This window comes from Monopterus albus, unplaced genomic scaffold (assembly GCF_001952655.1).
Source record: "Monopterus albus unplaced genomic scaffold, M_albus_1.0 scaffold171.1, whole genome shotgun sequence".
Classification (NCBI taxonomy): Eukaryota; Metazoa; Chordata; class Actinopteri; order Synbranchiformes; family Synbranchidae; genus Monopterus; species Monopterus albus.
Window position 1 is genome coordinate 854847 of NW_018128051.1, and position 19071 is coordinate 873917.

At 40.9% G+C, this 19071-nt stretch overlaps 1 protein-coding gene across 8 annotated transcripts in view; it reads left to right on the forward strand.

The window, feature by feature from the left end:
• Positions 1 to 19071, forward strand: part of grid2ipb (glutamate receptor, ionotropic, delta 2 (Grid2) interacting protein, b) — a 40986-nt gene that overhangs the window by 4706 nt on the left and 17209 nt on the right. For 3 of the 8 annotated variants that reach the window (XM_020615902.1, XM_020615903.1, XM_020615904.1), the window contains 6 exons: positions 1552 to 1805; positions 1992 to 2321; positions 3075 to 3229; positions 12896 to 13171; positions 15475 to 15560; positions 17516 to 17585. In XM_020615902.1, coding sequence (XP_020471558.1) covers positions 1560 to 1805; positions 1992 to 2321; positions 3075 to 3229; positions 12896 to 13171; positions 15475 to 15560; positions 17516 to 17585 — 1163 coding nt within the window. In that variant the 5' untranslated portion in view covers positions 1552 to 1559. Of the gene's footprint in view, positions 1 to 361; positions 702 to 1278; positions 1354 to 1551; positions 1806 to 1991; positions 2322 to 3074; positions 3230 to 4475; positions 4643 to 12360; positions 13172 to 15474; positions 15561 to 17515; positions 17586 to 19071 lie in introns of those variants that run through there. The other 5 variants (XM_020615898.1, XM_020615899.1, XM_020615900.1 and 2 more) reach the window with 5 other exon arrangements.

Consider the following 19071-nt stretch of genomic DNA (forward strand, 5'->3'; position numbering starts at 1 on the left):
TCCAACAGATTAAAGTCTTAGATTGGCTCCACTCCTTCTCATTGGACGGAACATTTCATTGTGCTTACACACATGCAACCACACAGAATTCCAGGCAAGCAGACGCTCCAATTAGTCCTCATCAGGCTTTCTCACATTGCCGCAGAGTGATTCTGGGCCAGCAGCGGTCCCTCGGAGAGCCACCTAGCCAAGAGTGGAGGGGGAGGAAAAAGACACGCTGGTATATTTATAGAAAAATGAGGCCTCACAATACCCTTTTTGGAGAGAGAAATATTAAAGAACTGAGGTACTCTGGTGCATGCGTCCCAGTTCTCTGATTAACACTGTGCAAGCAGGCTGGCCCTAGGATGAATCAGGAGTGAGACTCAGGACTAACTCTTTGACACGCTCACAGAGAGACTGCACTCGCTTTTCATGCACACTCACCTTTTGATCAGGAGGCAGCTGCAGTGGTTTCAGGGTGGAAGAATGGGGTTAGGCTTTGACTTGATCACTTTTTCTGTTTGACTTTGGGTTGTGGGGTGGTCAGAGGGAGGAGGTGTTTTTTAACATTATATTTGTGAAGACAGATTGGACACCAGCCTGCTAGCAGGCCACCTGCTATTTGACATTCAAGATGAAGAAGTTTTTGCAAAACAAAAAAGGCAGACACTCTTTTCGGCAGAACAAACGGGGCTCTCGTTGTCCACCTAAAGATATCTGTAAGTCTTTCATGAGCTTTGTCCACTGTGTGGATCCTGCAGTGCTGTGGCTTTGGGGGCTGTTGAACACATCATTAGCCTCCAGCTGAGCTAGAGGGTTTACTGCTGATTATATTTAACAAAAGCCAGCCTGTTCTTTTTTTGTAATTCTTTAATATATTAGAGATGGTTGTGAAAACTGTAGCATGTGGGTTAATTCACTGTAATTTTAAACATTTGTTTCAAAGGTTGGTTTTCAGGTGCCCCTGTATTTACCTTTTGTTTGTATTTGCCTCTGTATGGTGTGCTCTGTGTCTCCACTGCATAACACTCATTCAACAGGAAAGACTTTTATGTGAACTTTGTGAAAAAAGTACTGGAGCAACTTGTGTCTCTTAAGCTAATTAAGGTCACAGTCTCTGTGATGCCTTCATTTGATTGGCTGCTATGGAGTTTGTGAACCAGGTCAGGGACTGCTGAGTGTGTCGTGGTTCAGGGTAGCGGGTTACAGAGCCACACACGATAGTACAGCTTCAGACACAGGAGACAGCAGCAGGGAGAAGAGACAGGGCATCGATGCACAAAACTGGGGCTACTGTAAAAGTTGTGAGGGATTATTTGCTCTAAGGGTATTATGCAATGTCAGTAGAATTGACTTCTTTGGGCACAGTAGGTAAGGTTTTCTGTTTGATTGTATGAATTTTTCTTCACAGTTTAGCAGGCTGTCTATTAATATATCAGATTTTTGTCCCAAGCGAAGCGCCAAACTGCAGGACCCTACTTACGAAAGGTCTCTTTCTCCCCATCATAACATTTTCATCCATTTTTTCTTCCACCTCACCTATTTTTTCCTACCTTCCTCTACCTGAAGTCCTCAGCATGCCGTCATCTAACCAGGGATGGCCTGAGGATTTTGGCTTTCAGCTGGGTGGGAATGGACCAAGCTACATCTTGTCTGTGGAGGAGGGCAGCAGCGCCCATCTTGCGGGGTTGCAGGCGGGGGACCAGGTCCTGGAGATCGAGGGCCACAATGTGTCGACGCTGTGTCCACAAGCCGTCATCGCCATTGCACAGACCCAGAAGAACATTCCTCCTAGCATTGGAGTGGTGTCCCGCATACAGCAGGTCTCACAGCTCTTGCATCCACAGCAATAGTGTATATGCAGGTTAATGCCAGTGGATTTGCATGTCATAGTGTAGTAGCCTGTAGGTCTAGACTTTTGAGGGTGTTTTTGGGGGTTGTGTCCCAGGGTCACGCGTTGAGTTGAATTCATTATTTCAATTAATTTCATTTTTTTTCATGTATTATAGATGGACATCATACCAGGTCCAGATGGTCGTTTTGGGTTCACCATTGTTGGAGACTGCCCCCTGCTGGTGGAGGACTGCTCACCCTGCTCCCCAGCAGGCCGTGCAGGCCTGAGGGCTGGGGATTACGTTATGGAGGTCAGTGGCATCCCTGTCAGGCAGCATGAGATGGCTGCAGCATTGATCAAGGCCTCCCAGGGGAGGACACTCCGCCTGGGGGTGCTGTGCCTCGGCCCGAGGCAGAAACACAGCATAAGCATAGAGGACAGCCAGATGGGAGGCGAGGGGCTGAGACTGGACCGTAAACACAAGGCTCTGGAGTTCAACAAGAAGGTACATTTAACTACGCAGTCACAGCTGAGTCTAGGCACAATTCTAGACATAATCCAGGCCCTGAAAACATATTTTGGTTATCTCACAAGTATTTTTTAAAACCTTTTCCTAGTGGTTTGACATGAGCAGGGCTCATTTAGACCAAGGCAATGTCACATAAAGGCCTGTTCTGTGCACCAGTTGTTTCTTGGGAGATGATACTATCACTCACATCAGATCAAACCACATCAGTAGAGGTTGTTGTGTGTTAAAGGCTTAAATAATTAGAAGTAATCCCTAAGGATTTTTTTATTCTAAATTTTATTATTGCTAATTAGTCACGAATATTTAATGTTCCAGAGAAATACTTTAGTTTTGAAACCAGGTTTTCAGGGGCTTTAAAACCAAAATAAAAATAAAAAATACATTGTAGGAGGTTAAACAGTAGCTGTGGTAAAGTCTTCATAGTGTCTGATTTCATATGCAACTCTCTAAATAGTTCTTGGTACAAGAAAAAAACAGATAGGCGCCTATAAATTTGAAGCATTTTGGATAGAATGGAAATATACAAATAGAAAATAGACTGAGACACAAGATCTGACTCGAGCTCAAGACTAAACTTAATTAAATAATATAGCCCTGAGTAAGTCTGTTTTCTTCTGCAGATGAAGTGTTGTTATGGTAACAGTCTGGCACTGTGTGAAACTGTGAGGCCAAAGCATCTTGTCCTCAAACTGCTTACAGCCTCTGACATCATTGTGCCATCTTTGTCAGGTTGACCAGATTTTAGGTGATGAACCTGAAGTAAAAGAGAAACTCTTCACTGTGCTGAAGCAGTATGCGGCAGAGAAGAGAGTTGAGTGGTTGGCCTCTGTCCTGCCAGAGATACTCACTACTGATGAGCACCGACAGCTCATCTCCAGTATCAGGTAGGCGCCAGAGGTTTCTGTCCCAATTACATTAAATATATGACAGAATAAACTGCTAGTAGAAATGTTTCCTGTCATTCTGAAAGACTCCTAAAAAGTGCATTACCTTCCCACTTGTTTGACACAGACTCTCATCCACTGTAAGACTCAAGGCAGTATAGTAATTTAGGCTTTCAGTGTTGTTTAATTATTACTCCCTCTCTTGACATTGTCTCTCACACGCTTGTCATTTTCAAGTCCCAGTGAAAAGTAAAATAACCCACAGGGATTTCATTCATAGAATGTCACAAACAGGCTTTTCCTGATGCTCATTCAGTTTCACCCACTGTGAGCTATTATAATGCTACATCTTAGGTTTAAGTGGTTCCCATATGCCACCTGGGGTAAACCCACCATGGCCGTCCAAGTCGCTTAAAGTGTCATCATCTGCGTTAGTGAAACTGAGAGGCTGAACTGACATGGAGGGGCCTGAGCTTAGCAGTAAATGAGGATTGGCAGCGTGAATTGTCTGTGATGATGAGTCGCAGAGAGATTTGGCTGACAGCTCGAGTCATAGAAACATCTCTCAGGACCAGTGGCCATGCTGCTCTGTATCCCTTGTCCCTTCAGCAAAAGAGAAAGAAAGAAGAAACCCAGATTTACACCCAACAACAGGATGTTTCCATGAGCTGGAATAACACCATGTAACTAACCATAAAAAAAATTCAGGGAGCCAAAGTTATGTACAGTATTATTACTCTACTATACTACTGTATATGTGCCAAAATCACCAGTGTCCCTGCCTCTCTCCAAATCCACAGTTTGTTCCAAGCCCTTTATTCTTTTACTACACTGGCTTCAACCTTTCAGCTCCCTTTGAAGGTATTAATATACAGTAAGAAGAGTTTCCAGCAGTATGAAGTCAGTGTTTAGGTAGTTTCTTTTTGTTTCCCTGCCTGAACTGACATCAGCTGGCAGGATTTTTCTGCCTTTAATTGGTTATGAATAATTCAAACACCATCGACTGAGAACTCCACAATGGTATTTGTATAATAAAGGAGACTCCTCTTGCACAAGCACCAGTAGCAACATTAAAGCCATCTCTCTGTTGTTTTTCCACCTCCCACCCATCTCACAACTCTCCTGCCTCTCCCGCACCCTGATGGGGGGTTTTGTGTTTTACCCTGATGGTTTTTCTTCTCGTTATTGTGCTCAGAGCTGGGACTGTTCCCTGCTCTCTGTGTATGTGGCACTTGGTAAAGGCAGCCTGCTGCATGCACCAAGCTTCTGCTGTATCTTTAATCTTCCTCAGGGAAGCACCACTGTAGCAGGAGGTGTGTCCGCTATTCTGCTCACTTCTGTAGGTGCAACTTGTTCTGAGGTTGAATAAGGTTTTGGGCTATGAGTTATAGCTAAAGTGATGAATTGTCTGGGGTGAGTACATCTTTACATTCTTTTCTGTTAAGCTTTATATATGTTTGTCTGAAATGTGGTTGTGGTGGGTTGTTTATTTTAGAAGGAATTCATGCATTTTATGAGCTTCTTCTAGTCTGCTACCTGCACTGTTTTTAACAAGTGCCAGTATAATTGTGTGTGTGGAGTGGGAGGTGAGTGGGTATTTAATGCAGTCTGATAAATTACACGACGATGACTGCTGATGTTGAGTATCTGATGTTTTTAGCTTCGAACCCTCTATTCCCCAGTTGTTTCTAAAGATCTCTTCAAGGCAATTTAGTGTAGAGCTATTATTTATAATGCAAGGGAGCTGTCAACAGCAGGTTTATGTGGTTTGATGTGATGCAACCACGCTTGGATGGATGAGTGTTGTAACATGGTTAATATAACAACTACTTTGCCTGTCTCTGAGTGACTGAAGTCATTAGGATGAGTGATGCTCTGCTTTGAAGATGTAATCCACATATTTGAGGGTGGGTGGGTGTGTGTGTTCATGCTTGTGAGCATCATGCTGACTTTTACATATATATTCATTTTACATTTTATCTGTATATATGATACCATGTTTGTGTATGTCCGCCTTAGAGAGTGGATACTTGAACAGAGCCTGAAGGGACCCGCTGGTACCCGAGGGTTCGGACCGAAGTTTAGAAATTATGTTAGGGCCGGGTTCAGACACATGGGTCAAAATTTAGGCTAGATGGCTGAAGCACTTACAGTATATAATGTCCCAACCCGCCTGAGCCAGATGTAGTTGAGGTTGTACAGTGTTTTTCCCCTGATCATTAAACAAAGCTGACATGTAAGCTTGTTGGGTCTGGGTTGGGTTCAGACAGAAATATGCAGCCCGATCCATGCTCCTTTCTGTAACACCTGATGTATGTGCCAGTAGCGGTAACATTATGGTCATAGAGATTTATTAAAGCACTTTCTAGACTAACTAGTAAACTACACTATTAAAGTTTTGTCTGATAAAAGAACAAGAGTGACCAGAACTTGGTCATAGTTGGCCCTAATAAGCCACAGTACTGCAGTTACTGGTTCCTTCTAATCTCCACTTCATGCTGTGCACAAAGCTTCTTTTTCAGTAGTGTTGATAATGATGGTGTTTAACCTTAACTGCCGCAGTAAGTGGCTGGAGTTGGTGTTAAGCTCCTACACTGCACAAAATGAAACAGATTAGTGGCTCATAAGTACGGTGCAAACTGTTTTTATCAAAGTGAATATTGAACACTAATAGAGTTCAAGCTGAAGGAAGAACAATGACCATAACAGATTTTTTCTAAATGTCCAGTAGGTTATGGAAATGTGTTTTCAGTTTGGGAGTTGATAGCCGTTGAGTCTGGGCTTGTTGAAGATAAAAACACACTGGACTCTCACAAAGGGATGGTGAGGTGACTGAAAGAAACAAATAGATTATTTTTCAGACTTTTCTCATTGTAATCTTCCACTTTTTCTTTTCCTCTGGCTTCTAAAAGATGTTAAAATAAAATTCGACTATCCAAAAAAGGAAAACCACTTTGTGGCTGAAGTAGATATGGCTTCATTCTGGGGGCTCACCACTGCTCTGAATACCTTGAAGTGAGACAGTGTTTTATCATTTGCCATCATCTTGTAGCCAATTGTCACGTGTGGCTTTAAAGAGGTTGGCTGATTGGTTCGGCTTCCAACTGCCAGGCTCAGTAGATTCTAGGTGGATATTTTTAGATCTGGAGTGAAACGGAGCTCTCAGGATGCAGGCTGGTTTTGCATGGCTACCTCAGGAAGGATCTTTGTCTTGTTACAGACCTCAACCTTAGCATCATCAGAACAGAACAGTAAGAGTGTAAAAAAGCATTTTATATATGAAGTGTGAAGTACATATAGACACGCACCACATACTGTAAAAGTATGTCATAGTTTTATATTGTAGTAGAGTAATTTTTAACTTTGCAGTCATGGGTGCACCTGGAACTCTGTGTGTTATAAATACGATTCGCTTGCCTGCAACTGAGCTACATCTGGACACTTGAAATGGAATGAGGTCTCCTCTTTGTAGTTTTCTCTAAGTCATTCTTCCCTTTTGAGAAATCTGTCCCTTCCTCCCTGCTTGGTTCTTCTTCCACAACTCTTCTTCAGATAATTATAGATCTCTGTTCTTTATAAATGAGGTCAAATCAGAGCACTCATTTAGTTTCCAAGAGTTAATGTGAAAAACTTTTTGTGATGAGGTGGTTGTTTCAACAGATGGCTGAGGTGGATTAACCTATCTGCATTTGTAAAAGCATAATGCTGGTAACAAGAGGCAGACATACACACACAGAGGGGTACAGAGACAGGTCTGTGGGAGAGGCAGAGACACACAGTACTAGTACTGTGATATGAATAGATGACAAATAGCAGGGAAGCACAGAGAGGGACTGTGTGGGCTGCTACACCTACAGCACATTTATTTATATCTCAGGAGTCTGCTCACTTGTAGCCAGTAGTTTGTGCTCAGACAACACTGTCTGGCTGCAGTCAGATACACGTGCACCTTCAACCTGATCAGAATCTGCAGACACAGTGACAGCAGTCTGAGAGTATGTGGCCTACTGCACCTTTAGCTGAACACGTGATCCAAAATGAAAAGATACTTCAAAAGACTTCACTGAAATTCAAGGTAATATATGAGAAAATGTTAGATACACAGCCTAATGTTATCAGCTCTTCAAAAAACAAGTAATTAAGTTGACAAGGCATCCAGAATAATGAAAAGTCAATGGGAGACTTTTGAACTCGTATGACTATGTTGTTGCTGTGCCAGGTCTCATCATAAGCAAACTGAACTTTGTGTGTAAAGTAATGGTCATAATGTAGTTTTACTAAGTGTTTAATTGGCCTCTTCAGTCATATTGCACTATAGTGGACCAGCTGTGAGCCATTTAAAGAGAGGAGAAATACATAATTCAAGGAGGCCAGGGAATTGTGTCAGAATTAGTTTGCTGCATTGCTGGTCTTTTGTTTTGTGTTGTGGTGCTGAATGGAGAGTTCCTGTAAAGAGGGTGCCAGTACATGTAGTACATTGCAAGTTCCCACAGTATTTATGTAATACCACTGGGGGTCACCACCACATCGTAATTATCTTTGTATTATTTATGCTTTTGAGGTTTGGAATATTCATTTTTTTGTTCAACGGATGTATAATGTAGGGTTTTACAGGGTATTGTGTCTTCTGCATCTGATTACCAGCGGTATATATTGTTGTGGACATACTTCTGCTCAGCCGCAGTGTGTTGTATCTGCTTTTATTATAGAGAAGCAGCAAACGTTGGTTTCAGTTTGTATTGATGCAGTCTGTTGTCTGTGAAGCATATATTTAATATTTGGCTTGCATCACATACAGGGTTTGGTTAGTTAGTTAGTTAGTTCCCAACAAGATTCAAGAAAAAAGAAAACCAACATTCAAAGTCAAAATGACATGAATGCTGTTTTTTTTTTGTAAAGGCTAGATACTATCTACCTTACTGCAGATAAAATCTTGAGTAGCGTGGCTGACTTTACCAGCCAGCATCACTGATACATCAGTATCAGTTTATACAGTATGTTGACGAATAGGTAACAAGAAACTGCAGTACAGAAAAGTCAAAGATCCATCAAAAACAGTGTTGCTATGTCACAACCCATAGGGGGAGCAACATAAACAACCAGGTGGATAGCAAAGCATTTACTGAAGTGAGGGAACCTTTCTGAAGCTTTTGCCAAAAATACCAGAAGAAGAAAACAATGGAGACGGGCTGCACAGGAAAATAAAAGAGTCAACAGATACTCTAAACAAATAAATGAATACAACCAAAAGAGGACTCATAACTCAGAGGTCTCAGTCTTACCCCAGAATACCACTAGTCTGTCATGTCCACTCTGCGCTTACCTATCCAAACAAAATACACACATCAACGTGATGATATCTACCAAAAATGACAGAAATCACCTCTGGGGAAAATGTATCTGATTTGTACTTTGTTGTTAGTTTGGCTCATGTCCCAGCCACCAGGAGCTGATCGGGTCACAGTGGCTTCACTTCTGCAATCCGTCATGGTGTTCATACTTATTTACAGGTTAGGGTTTGGGTTAGGCCCAAAAATGTTAGCTTAAGTTATGGGGTCATGTTTTAAAAAAGAATATCAGCTTGGATTATTAAATCTCTCAAATATCATGATGGAGATAAGCTCCAAAAAGAAAGAATTGGCTTTGATTCCGTCGTTTCCATCTCTGTAGGCCTGTCTATACAGCTACAAGAAAGTTGTCTGATTTCCAAAATGAGCTTTTCATACAGATGTGTTCCACACATAAATGAGACTTTTACACTCCAATAACAACACAGGGCTGAATACCATTTAAGTACTTTAAGTGTTTAAAGTAAAGTGGATAATGAAATGAACAGTAGCCAGCGCTCACGTTTCTCTCCTCCTTCTCTCTGTGCGTTAACTGTGTCCTAATTGCTTTATTTAGCTGTCAACATGGTTTTTGGTTTCTCATTGACATGTTCAGCCGGTATCTGTTGTTTCTCCCTTTTCTCTATTGACGTGTTTGTTGCTAATTACTCAACTGGTGCTGTTTTTCACAGAGCGCACGGCACCCTGTCTGCTTGTGGCTGATTCATCCGATCAGCAACGAATCAGCTTGTCAGAGCACAACAGACTGGTGTAGGTGGGAGTCTAAATGGTTGTTTGTGAAAGTCTGTGTTCGGGTTCAGCTCTCTGTTGGATCGTAAAGCTGCTGTGATTAAACAAACATGGAATCAAATAATTGACTTCTGACTCACTTGGATGTATCAACTGGGATTTTGGTTCTTTTTAGTCCAATTTAACAGTGCAGTCTGAATTTTTTACATTTCCTTCGGGTCTGGTTTGAAAAAGATGCTAGCATATGTGAAATGCTGTGTATTTATACTGTGTAGGCCACTGTGGGCATGTACAGTATGTTTTTGTTTTCCCTTTTTATGAGAGCATTATTCACTGTTCACTTTCAAAAAATACACTTACTTGTTGGGAGTTAAGTGGGACAGTTGCTTGTACAGTTATATCTATACAGTTATATAAATATTAACCTGCATCCTACAACAGTTGATAATGTTAGCTAAGATATAAAGACTTGAAACAACATTCTTCATGCTGTGGTAAGCTAAGATTAGCATCTGCCAGTGGTAGCTAAATATTTACTTTAAAGACATGACAGCGGTGTCAATCCTCTCGTCTAACTCTTGGCTATAGAACCAATAAGTGTATTTCTCTGAATGTCAAACTTTTACATTAAAGTGAATGATATTAAAGCAGTTTGAATTACCGTTCTAAAAAAAGGCGGTTACATCACAGTTTTGTGCTGACAGTAACTGGTGAACTCATCCTTTAACGTTAGACATATGTGGAGCACATTAAGGTTATAGTTAATGCGTACATCATGAATACCCTCACAAATATAGTTATGTGTGTATGTGTGTATGTGTTTGGGAGTGGTTGCCTTGTCTCTTGGCAGCCATTCCAGTCACTTGAACGAGAAGTCGTTTTGTGTTGTCAGCTCAGTCCTTATGTTTGGGGGACGACTCGCGTTGCTTTGTTCTCATAGTCAGTGCTGCTGTGTGAAGAACAGCCAGCACTCCATCCCAAACAGCATGCACAGCACACACATTGACATTTGAGTTTATTCTACCATAAAATGTATGTTTTTACAGAGCAGATTATGTATTTTTATCAAGTAAATTCTCTGTTGTAGCTAGTACTGAAACTTGTCAAGTCAGATTTGTGGTCTTGTTTAAATATTCTTTGGTCTGATTGTTTCTTAAGCAAATTGCCATTTTTCCACTTTTATTCACACCTATTTTGGTGAAGTTCTGCTTCTCTGCTGGTGTTTAGACACCATCAAACTTTGGCTTCTATAGGGATCTAGCGATACCAAAATCATATATGTCACATATCATATATCATACTGTCATACCAGTATCACAGTATAATACTGCTACAAAGGGTCCATGATCTGAATTTTGACATGATTGTTTAAAAAAAATTTGAAAAAAATGCACTTTGCTAAATAATAAATCAACATTTTTATATTACTTTCATTATAATGCACAGCATTTCTGCTTCCCTTCTTTATTAAAATAAAAAAAGATGTTAAGGGTGGTTACCAAGCAGTTGGTTTTTCATTTGTGTGTTTGGTTTGTTTGCCCATCTCCTTTAAAGTGTAGCACACAGCCGTGTCCTGACTGTATCCAGGACTGTATCTGTTATAAACAGGGCTAGTATTGCCTGCATCCGGCAGTAACAAATCCTGCGACCTGAATGCACTTATGTTAGTGAAATAACCATATGTAATATCCTGGTAGATACAGTCACAATCCCACGATGGTATCAAGAAATGTTTCTATCAAGATATCCTGTAATTACAAATATGGTTACATCCTTATTGGCTTCTGTCGCTAAATGAAAACCTTTGACAAGGTTGGCTTTCCTCAAACCAAGCCAAAAGTCAAGTAACGTATCTGCACTTGTACTGAACATTTTTAAACATTACCCAGTCGTGGTGTTTAGTGTAAAATCATAATGGATCTGAAGAAATATGTGAGAACACACAATTGCAACACCAGAACCTGTCTGTAAACATATCCACATCATTTGTCCCAATGTCAGTGAAGTGTCTCACTGACAGATCTTTGTTAAGGGAGTAGTTGGAGATTTTTTAGAATATGTTTGTTGTTTACTTTCTTGGCAACAATTGGATGAGAATATTGATACTATTTTTATATGTATGCTGAAGCCTCTACCAGCAGTTACTCAGCTTAGCTTAGCACATAGACTGGAAACAGGGAACCAACTCAATTGCTTTCTGGCACAAAACCGCAACATGTTATTTTACACTTAGGTTTCTGCACAGATGTCATGAACAAGCTTTAACATATTTATTAGTGAGCTTTAGAGGTGCCGGTAGGAGGATACTGTTACATATAGACAAAGCCTGAATAATGGTTCGCCCCTGATTCCAGTTTTGTGTCAACATTATCCTGGCTGTTTACTGTACCGACATGGGAGTGGTATCAATCTTCCAATCTAACTCTTGACAAGAAAGGCAGGGAGTGAATAATGAAAGACTTTTTGAGTTGCATTATGGGAAATGTGAGTGTCAGTATTTTGGCAGCTTGACTCATACAATGGACAAAAATCAGGATATCTCAGCCTCTGTTCCTTTTTAATGTAGGTTCTCCAACTTTGTGGAGATGCAGTACTAAATCTCTGGAGTACCCTCTTTAGAAAATATGGTATGATGGAAGTACTAGTGTGGCGTTTGTGACTTGTGTTGTGCTATTACCTGAGCTGACGACAGGTGGAACAATACGTGACTGTTCTCTAAAACTGAAATGTGAGTGATTAATTTAGTCAAAGTCTGTCCACCTACTGACTGCTGCTGTTTTTGAATGTTAATTGTACTTTATTTTTAACCCCCAAAAGCTGAAATAGTAAAAACTCAGCATGTTGCCTTTGTTTGTCAAGATAGGATAACTGGTGAAGTTTCATGTCAGCAAGATGATGATGACGGCTTCTGTGTGGTCACACTGACAAAGTGACATGGAGGTGAGGGTGGACGGAAGTGTAGGAGAACGAGAGAGAGAGACTGTAGATGAGAGAGAGAGAGAGCGAGAGCAGAGGAGAAATCCCATGCTTGCTCACTCCCACACTTTTTCTCTTGCTGTATTCTGCTCTGGCACCTCACGCTGCAGTAGTGAGACTCCAGCGAGCCGTGACTGACGCCAAGATTTCCTCCTCACCGACTCTCCTTGGGGAAAAGATCTTTTCTCTTTGGTTTACCATTCAGCTTCTCTTCTTTCTTCTCTCTGGAGACAGCAGTCACCCACAGGAAGAAAAACACATTACCTGTCCATCAAAAGTTTAATTTGTTTTTTTTTTAATCTGAGTCTTTAAGGAGGAAGCCTGTTGATTTGAATTAGTATGAACTTGGATTGTACAGGTTCTTTGCGTGCAGTCAAGCTGATCATCACTCTTTAATCTCTGCTCATGCTGGATGTTTGACTCGCTGCTGTTATTTCTCTGGAAATTCAAGATTTATTGATATGGAGTCTATGTTTTCAAAATGGATCGAGGTGGATCTGTGATATAGATCTGTCCTCTTTCCTACAGTTTTCTAAGGCAGCGTTTGTGGACCAAAAAAAACCAACTAATATCACTCCTCTTCGTTTTCCTCACATGCCACCATGTTTGCCAGAATCTTCATTCCCAAGAAGCACCGGCAGCGCTTCGACGAGGCTGTCTCCCAGAATGTGATCAACCGGCTGTGTCGCAGCAAGAGCATCAGCGAGCCGCAGGGGAGAATCCGGCGCAGTCGGAGTGAGGATCACTCAGAACGCCAACATGGGTCCAAACGGGCCAGCTCGGTGCCCAGGGATGGAGGAGAACCCGGAGGCAAGGGTGAAGCAGAGAGAGACAGGGGCGTAAGGAAGTCTGGGATACCTACACATCCCCCCATCGGACCCAATCAGAGGTGAGCACATGACTCCTGGTTTGTTGTTTTTGGTAATGATACAGTGCTTTATGTTTACTGTGGGAATTCAGTTCTGTCAGCAGGTTAATCTCAACACGTAATGCAACAGCCAGTGATTCAGTTTCTTTTTCAGATATTTCTCAGACTGTTTTAAAAATGTATATGAAACAGGGGACAACGTACTGTATCTTATTGCCTTTTCCCTTTTGCTGTATTTGTGATTCTTTCTCCATAAAGTCTTGTCACAAAGTTGCACATAGTTTAACCCACATATGGGTATAGTAGAACACCTTGTACCTTAAGTTAGAAAGTGCTCAGGTGCATTTTTTACTTAGCTAAATAAGGAGCTCCTTTAAACTGAAACTCTGTATCTCATCACCTATTCAACATGTTTGTCCTGTGCCGTTGTAGAGCCCCAGACCATTCAACCTCTCCTGCTCGTCCTCCACCTGCTAAGACACTGATAACATGACTGTACAATTGATAACACAGAACTGGACTTAGTGGAGGATTACATGGGTGGCAGTGCACTCCTACACTCAGCTAACTATGATCCGAGACAAGATCTGTCTTCATTTACATGGGAGTAAAAATAAGCAGCTGAATATGTCAAGTGTAATCATATTGGCAGGTCCTATGACATTAGGAGGCGAGATGCTTGTGTTAAATGGGAGAGTGGTATATGTGGCAGAGTCAAAATAAGAAGTGTGCTGCATGCTGATGCCTTCTCTGAGCTGAATAAACCTCCTCGAGAGTGTTGTGCAACACTATTATGTCTCTGCAGTAACTAAACAGGCAGATGCTGTAGATGGACAGATAGACAGGCAGAAAGACTGAAATACAGACAGAGAGAGAGAGAAAAAGAGGCAGAAACAGATATAGAAATAGATAAAGGATCGAAATTAACAGACATGCAGATGTAGAAAGACGAAGAGGGCCAGTCATATTGATAGAGAGAAAAATAGAGAAATAGAATAGGCAGATAAAGAAAGTGATAAAGATGGAGAGACCGATAATGAAGGTGTTGCACAATGAGTCAGGCGTTGATATTGTATCACATCAGATGACTGATTGGTTCTCACTGGGTTGTTATTTCATATTTTTGGGCTCAGTGGCTTCATGCGACATGTAAGAATAGGATTTGGTGAAAAGGATTTGGTGCTGACTGATGGGAACCAGCCTGATAGTTGTAGACGCTCGGGTTGTCAAGTGTGCTCTAGGCCAGGCTGTGCACCATTCTCACACACACACAGCCAGAGCACCCAGTGCACCCATCTTCATTTAGCTCATCTTACATAACAACCAGTAACCCTGGCTATCAAAGAATAGATTTGTCTGTTTTCTCTCCCTCCCTCATCTTTTTTTGTCTATCCCCATGTTTACACTTCAAGACAGTGTTGTCTTGAATTGTTTCCATGGCAACATGGTGTATATAGACAGCAACAGTGTCTCATCTTTGATATAATGAGAGGTTCCACGGTGTGTTCTTTTACTGGGGAGAATGGAAGCTTTTTTTCTACATTGAGTAGGTTCAGAATTAGACTGGAAGCTGGTTGACTAAAACACTGAACGATGTATGAGGAGCTGAGGCTGGACTAGTTTGGTTTTGTTATATAAACTCAAATAAAAAATAAATAAAGCCTGTTATCAGCTTTTATCACAAAGTTGGGCTGCACTTGTTCAGACGCCCACCTACAGGAAGTGACAAATCAAAACAAAGCGAAGCACAAACAGACTTGAGTGAGCACTTACTGTACTCCACACAGACAGCTGGGCTCCAAGTCCATTCACAGAAAGGCTGTTACATGATGCCCCAGTTAGGGCCCCTGCCCCGGTTGGTCTCCTACTATCCCTGCCCTACCTACTGCGGATTACCTGGATCAGCTGTGTTCAGCCAAGCTGGAAGATACCAGTTCACTTTGTCTTTCCTCACGCCACCTTCATCTAAGATGGTATCTTCCAAATGTGTGGAACTGGTATTTTCCTAAACAAGTCACTTATATGATTAATTGCTTCTTAGAACGTTTGTAAATCAACTGTCTTACAACTGACTAATCAGTGTTACAGGGTTGCTATGAAAGGAGAAGTGTAGGATGAATGGATTCTCTAGTAAAATGTCGAATCTAAAAAGCTTTTCCCATTAGTGAATATTAAAGACATTGCCTGTCATTCTGTATCAACCAGCAGCTTGGATAAAATATTCTTTTTTTTTTTAGTGTGAAAGGAATTCAAGAATTAGTGTCATGGCTCTGTAAATATGCTTCTTGATCATTCATCTACATCCATTTATGCCTCTTCCTCAGGATCGTCCGTGTCTACAGAGGGAAGAAGAGCTTCGGCTTCACGCTGCGAGGTCACGCTCCCGTCTCCGTCGACTCTGTTATTCCAGGTAGTGCTTCTCTATTAAAAACCAGTACAGTAGAGTTTGTGGACGCCTCGTCTTTGTTTGCTGATGAGGTGGGGGCGAGTGTATTGTATGTGGGTGAGTCTGCTGTGGTGTCAGCCGATAGGGGTTGATCAGGAGGTGTTTATGTATGACTATGAATGTACCAGGAAGTGGACGTGTCTGACTCACCAATGAAATGTTAAGAGGAAAACACTCAGAACAGGCTGTGCTGTACAGAAACAGACACTTACTGTGCTGTTACATTCATTGTTTACAACGATTTCTATCTGTGTCCTTTTGTACATGTCCATTTTAATGTAGCTGCTTCACTGATGAGTTAGAGAGTGTATCATTTGTTTGATTTATGTTTAATTATATGTTAAATACAGTTACATCATGCTGAAATGAGGATTGTCGTGATGTTTTTGAAAAAGATATGATTTAGAAAAGCAAATGTAAATTTGCCTACAAATGAGATCTGAAGTGAATGAGGATATTTTTGATATCATGCACCCAACACACACTTCACCAGTGTTAGGAACCATTACTTGATTACTTGTGCATAAATGTAATCTTTGGTGGTTTTCTTCACAGAATCTCAGAAAAACGTCCTGCTTTTCAAATGGTTTACCATTTATTTCTGGAGTTTATTAATTAATAGACCAGAATATACTCTACATGCTCTGTAATGTATTTGCCAACTTAAATTGACAGCAAACAACCAAGATATGTGAACAGATACCATTGTCAGATATCAGAATTATTCATTTGGGAAATAGTTTGACTTTTTGTGAAGTACACCTATTCATTATCTTGGTGAGAGTTAGATGAGAGGGTGGATACCACATTTATATCTGTACACTTAATAGAGCTCTGGGCTAGTTACTGGTCAGCTAGCCTAGCATAAAGCGTGGAAATGGGGAAATGGCTAACTGTCTCCGAAGGGGACAAAACCCACCAGCGCCTCTAAAGCACACTCATAAATGTGTTTTATTTTGTGTGTAAAAACAACAAAGTGCAGAAAGAACCATTTTTATTGTTACAGCAGTGTAATATGTGGGACTATTGGATAAAATACTACTAGTTGTTTTTCACCAGAGAGAGTATTGTCATGAAAATCAACCTTACTGTTAAATATTTGTGGAGGTAATTGCTACTTAAAGCTTTCGTGTTAATTATTTGTATTTTTTTTTTACTTTGGGCAGTAAAATGTTTTTTAACTAACTGTTAATGCTGAAATAAAAGTAGCAGATGAGGCTGTGAAGTTAGTGTTGAGGGAGTTTGCCAGGTTCCTTGGTGAAGAGGGAGGTGTGTGTGTGTGTGTGTGTGTGTGTGTGTGTGTGTGTGTGTGTGTGTGTGTGTGTTTGATGACGGCACTGTTCCCACCCACCATCCTCTCCCACCAACATGCGCCAAAGCAGCCGGAGCGGACTGACTCAGTGGGCCTTATGGAGGTTGATATGGAGATGGTGGGGGTGGATGGCATGTCTCTTATCGTGATCTGAACACAGATTCTTTACTGTTAACCAGGAAACCACAAGCTCTAGGATATAAAGTCTCCTGGTCTGTGAATGTGTAGCTCATGCTACTTAATCATCCAAAGAGTTTGTTATATCCAAACCTCTGGTCCAAAAAATAAAAGATGAGATAACATGTGGTGTGAGGCAAATTCGGCAGAGAGTTGACAGATGAGGAGGCGATGATGGATGAGAACAGAGCAGTCAGATTCTACTGGGGATTGTTTTGACAGTCGTGTTTCTCTATGTAATAAGATTTAGCATGGAGAGCATGTCGTTTGTTGATGGGCTTTGTTGAATGCACACTTACAGACAGCATCGCGTTAGTCACCATTTCTCCCTGTTCAGCCCATCTGTTCAGTCCACCCTGTTAGCTGGTGGGGTTGTGCCACTATCCTTGTTTCAGTCACTAATTGACGTCTGATTTTCTGCCATTTTCAGATAGTCCTGCTGAGGAATATGGACTGAAACCAGGCGACCGTATCCTCTTCCTCAATGGACTGGACATGAGGTTCGTCTTTAATGGATGATATTATTAATAGCAGTAGTAGTAGTAGTAGTAGTAGTAGTAGTAGTATTTTGTCTTTGCTTGCTGTCCAAGTTCTTGAATTAAGGCAGTATATTTAGAGATATCAGGGTTGTTTTTTTCCAGGAGAGACCATCTGTTGCTGCCAGTATAAAAACATCCTTCAGATAAAGTCATCACAGAGCACATGAAACTTTTATTTGGTTTTATTATAGTGTCTCATTCATCATTATTTAACTGTTTCTTAGCTGTACTCTGCTTCCTGTCCACCACCCTCAGGAGAAAATCGAGGTCTCAACCACAAATTTAACCTTCAAATAAATGTAGCTTTACAAAATTATTTATCACATCTAACTTTTCTGTGGCTGTGGAAAAAAACTGAACGGATTTTACAGCAGAATCGAGCACAATTTTAATGACATTAACCGTCTCTACGTCAAAGCTTGTTATGTTATTCACTTCGCCTGCTAGTGGTTTTAATGTGGCTGATCAGTGGTTTTTAATTGAAATCTGAGTTGGGGGAACTCTAACACGTATTGAAATTGAATAGGTTAAAACTCAATTGACACTCAGTTAACCATGACTTGTCTGTGCACATGTAGTATGCACAGTATACATGGGGCGATGCATGTATACAAAGGCTTTTATGTAAACGAAACTTTTCTCGTAGGAGTCTTTTGACTTTCTGCCTCTGGATTTATAGAGAGCGAATGTGGGAGTGCACATAAGAAATTGATTGTGGATGAAACTGGGTTGTATCTACACAAGCTCGTCAAATACTGTGTATCAGCCAGTATATCCGATGCTGTGTGAAGACACAGTATTACTCACCCTGTCACCCTGATAACCATGTGCAAGGAGAATCACAGTGCCGTTCCCGTGGCTGCCTGATGTACTGATTTGATTGGTGCTGTATAATTTTGCTGATGTCCCTGACAACACGGTGCTGCGGCAGTAGGAGGTGATCAGGAAAACAGTGGGCGTTGTTTGATTTCATTTGATTTTTGATTTGATTTATTCTTTCAAACATGCAGAACAAATGACATCAACACACACATAATTACACAAAGCCAACCACTGCTAATCCAGAATCAGTTTGCTTATACCCAGCACATGTTTGAATGGAGTAGGAAGAAGTCAGACTTATCCAGTCCTACCCCAGAACATCATCTTATACAAAAAATTTCATGCATCATTGGCTGCAAGCAGTATCTCAACATAGGTAATTCTCTTCTTCACCAAGAAGTAATACACAGAAAATTTAAAACAGAGTGTTTCATTCATGCATTCATGATTAAATCTCTAATTCTTGCATATATCTTGAATGACACATTCAAGATATATTTATCTTACATTTATATTTATATTTAAACTCCTCAATTCTAGTACTGTTTTTCATGTCTACACTTAAATTATTCCATAATTTGACCCCACTTATAGAAATACAAAATCTTTTTTTGGTTGTACATAT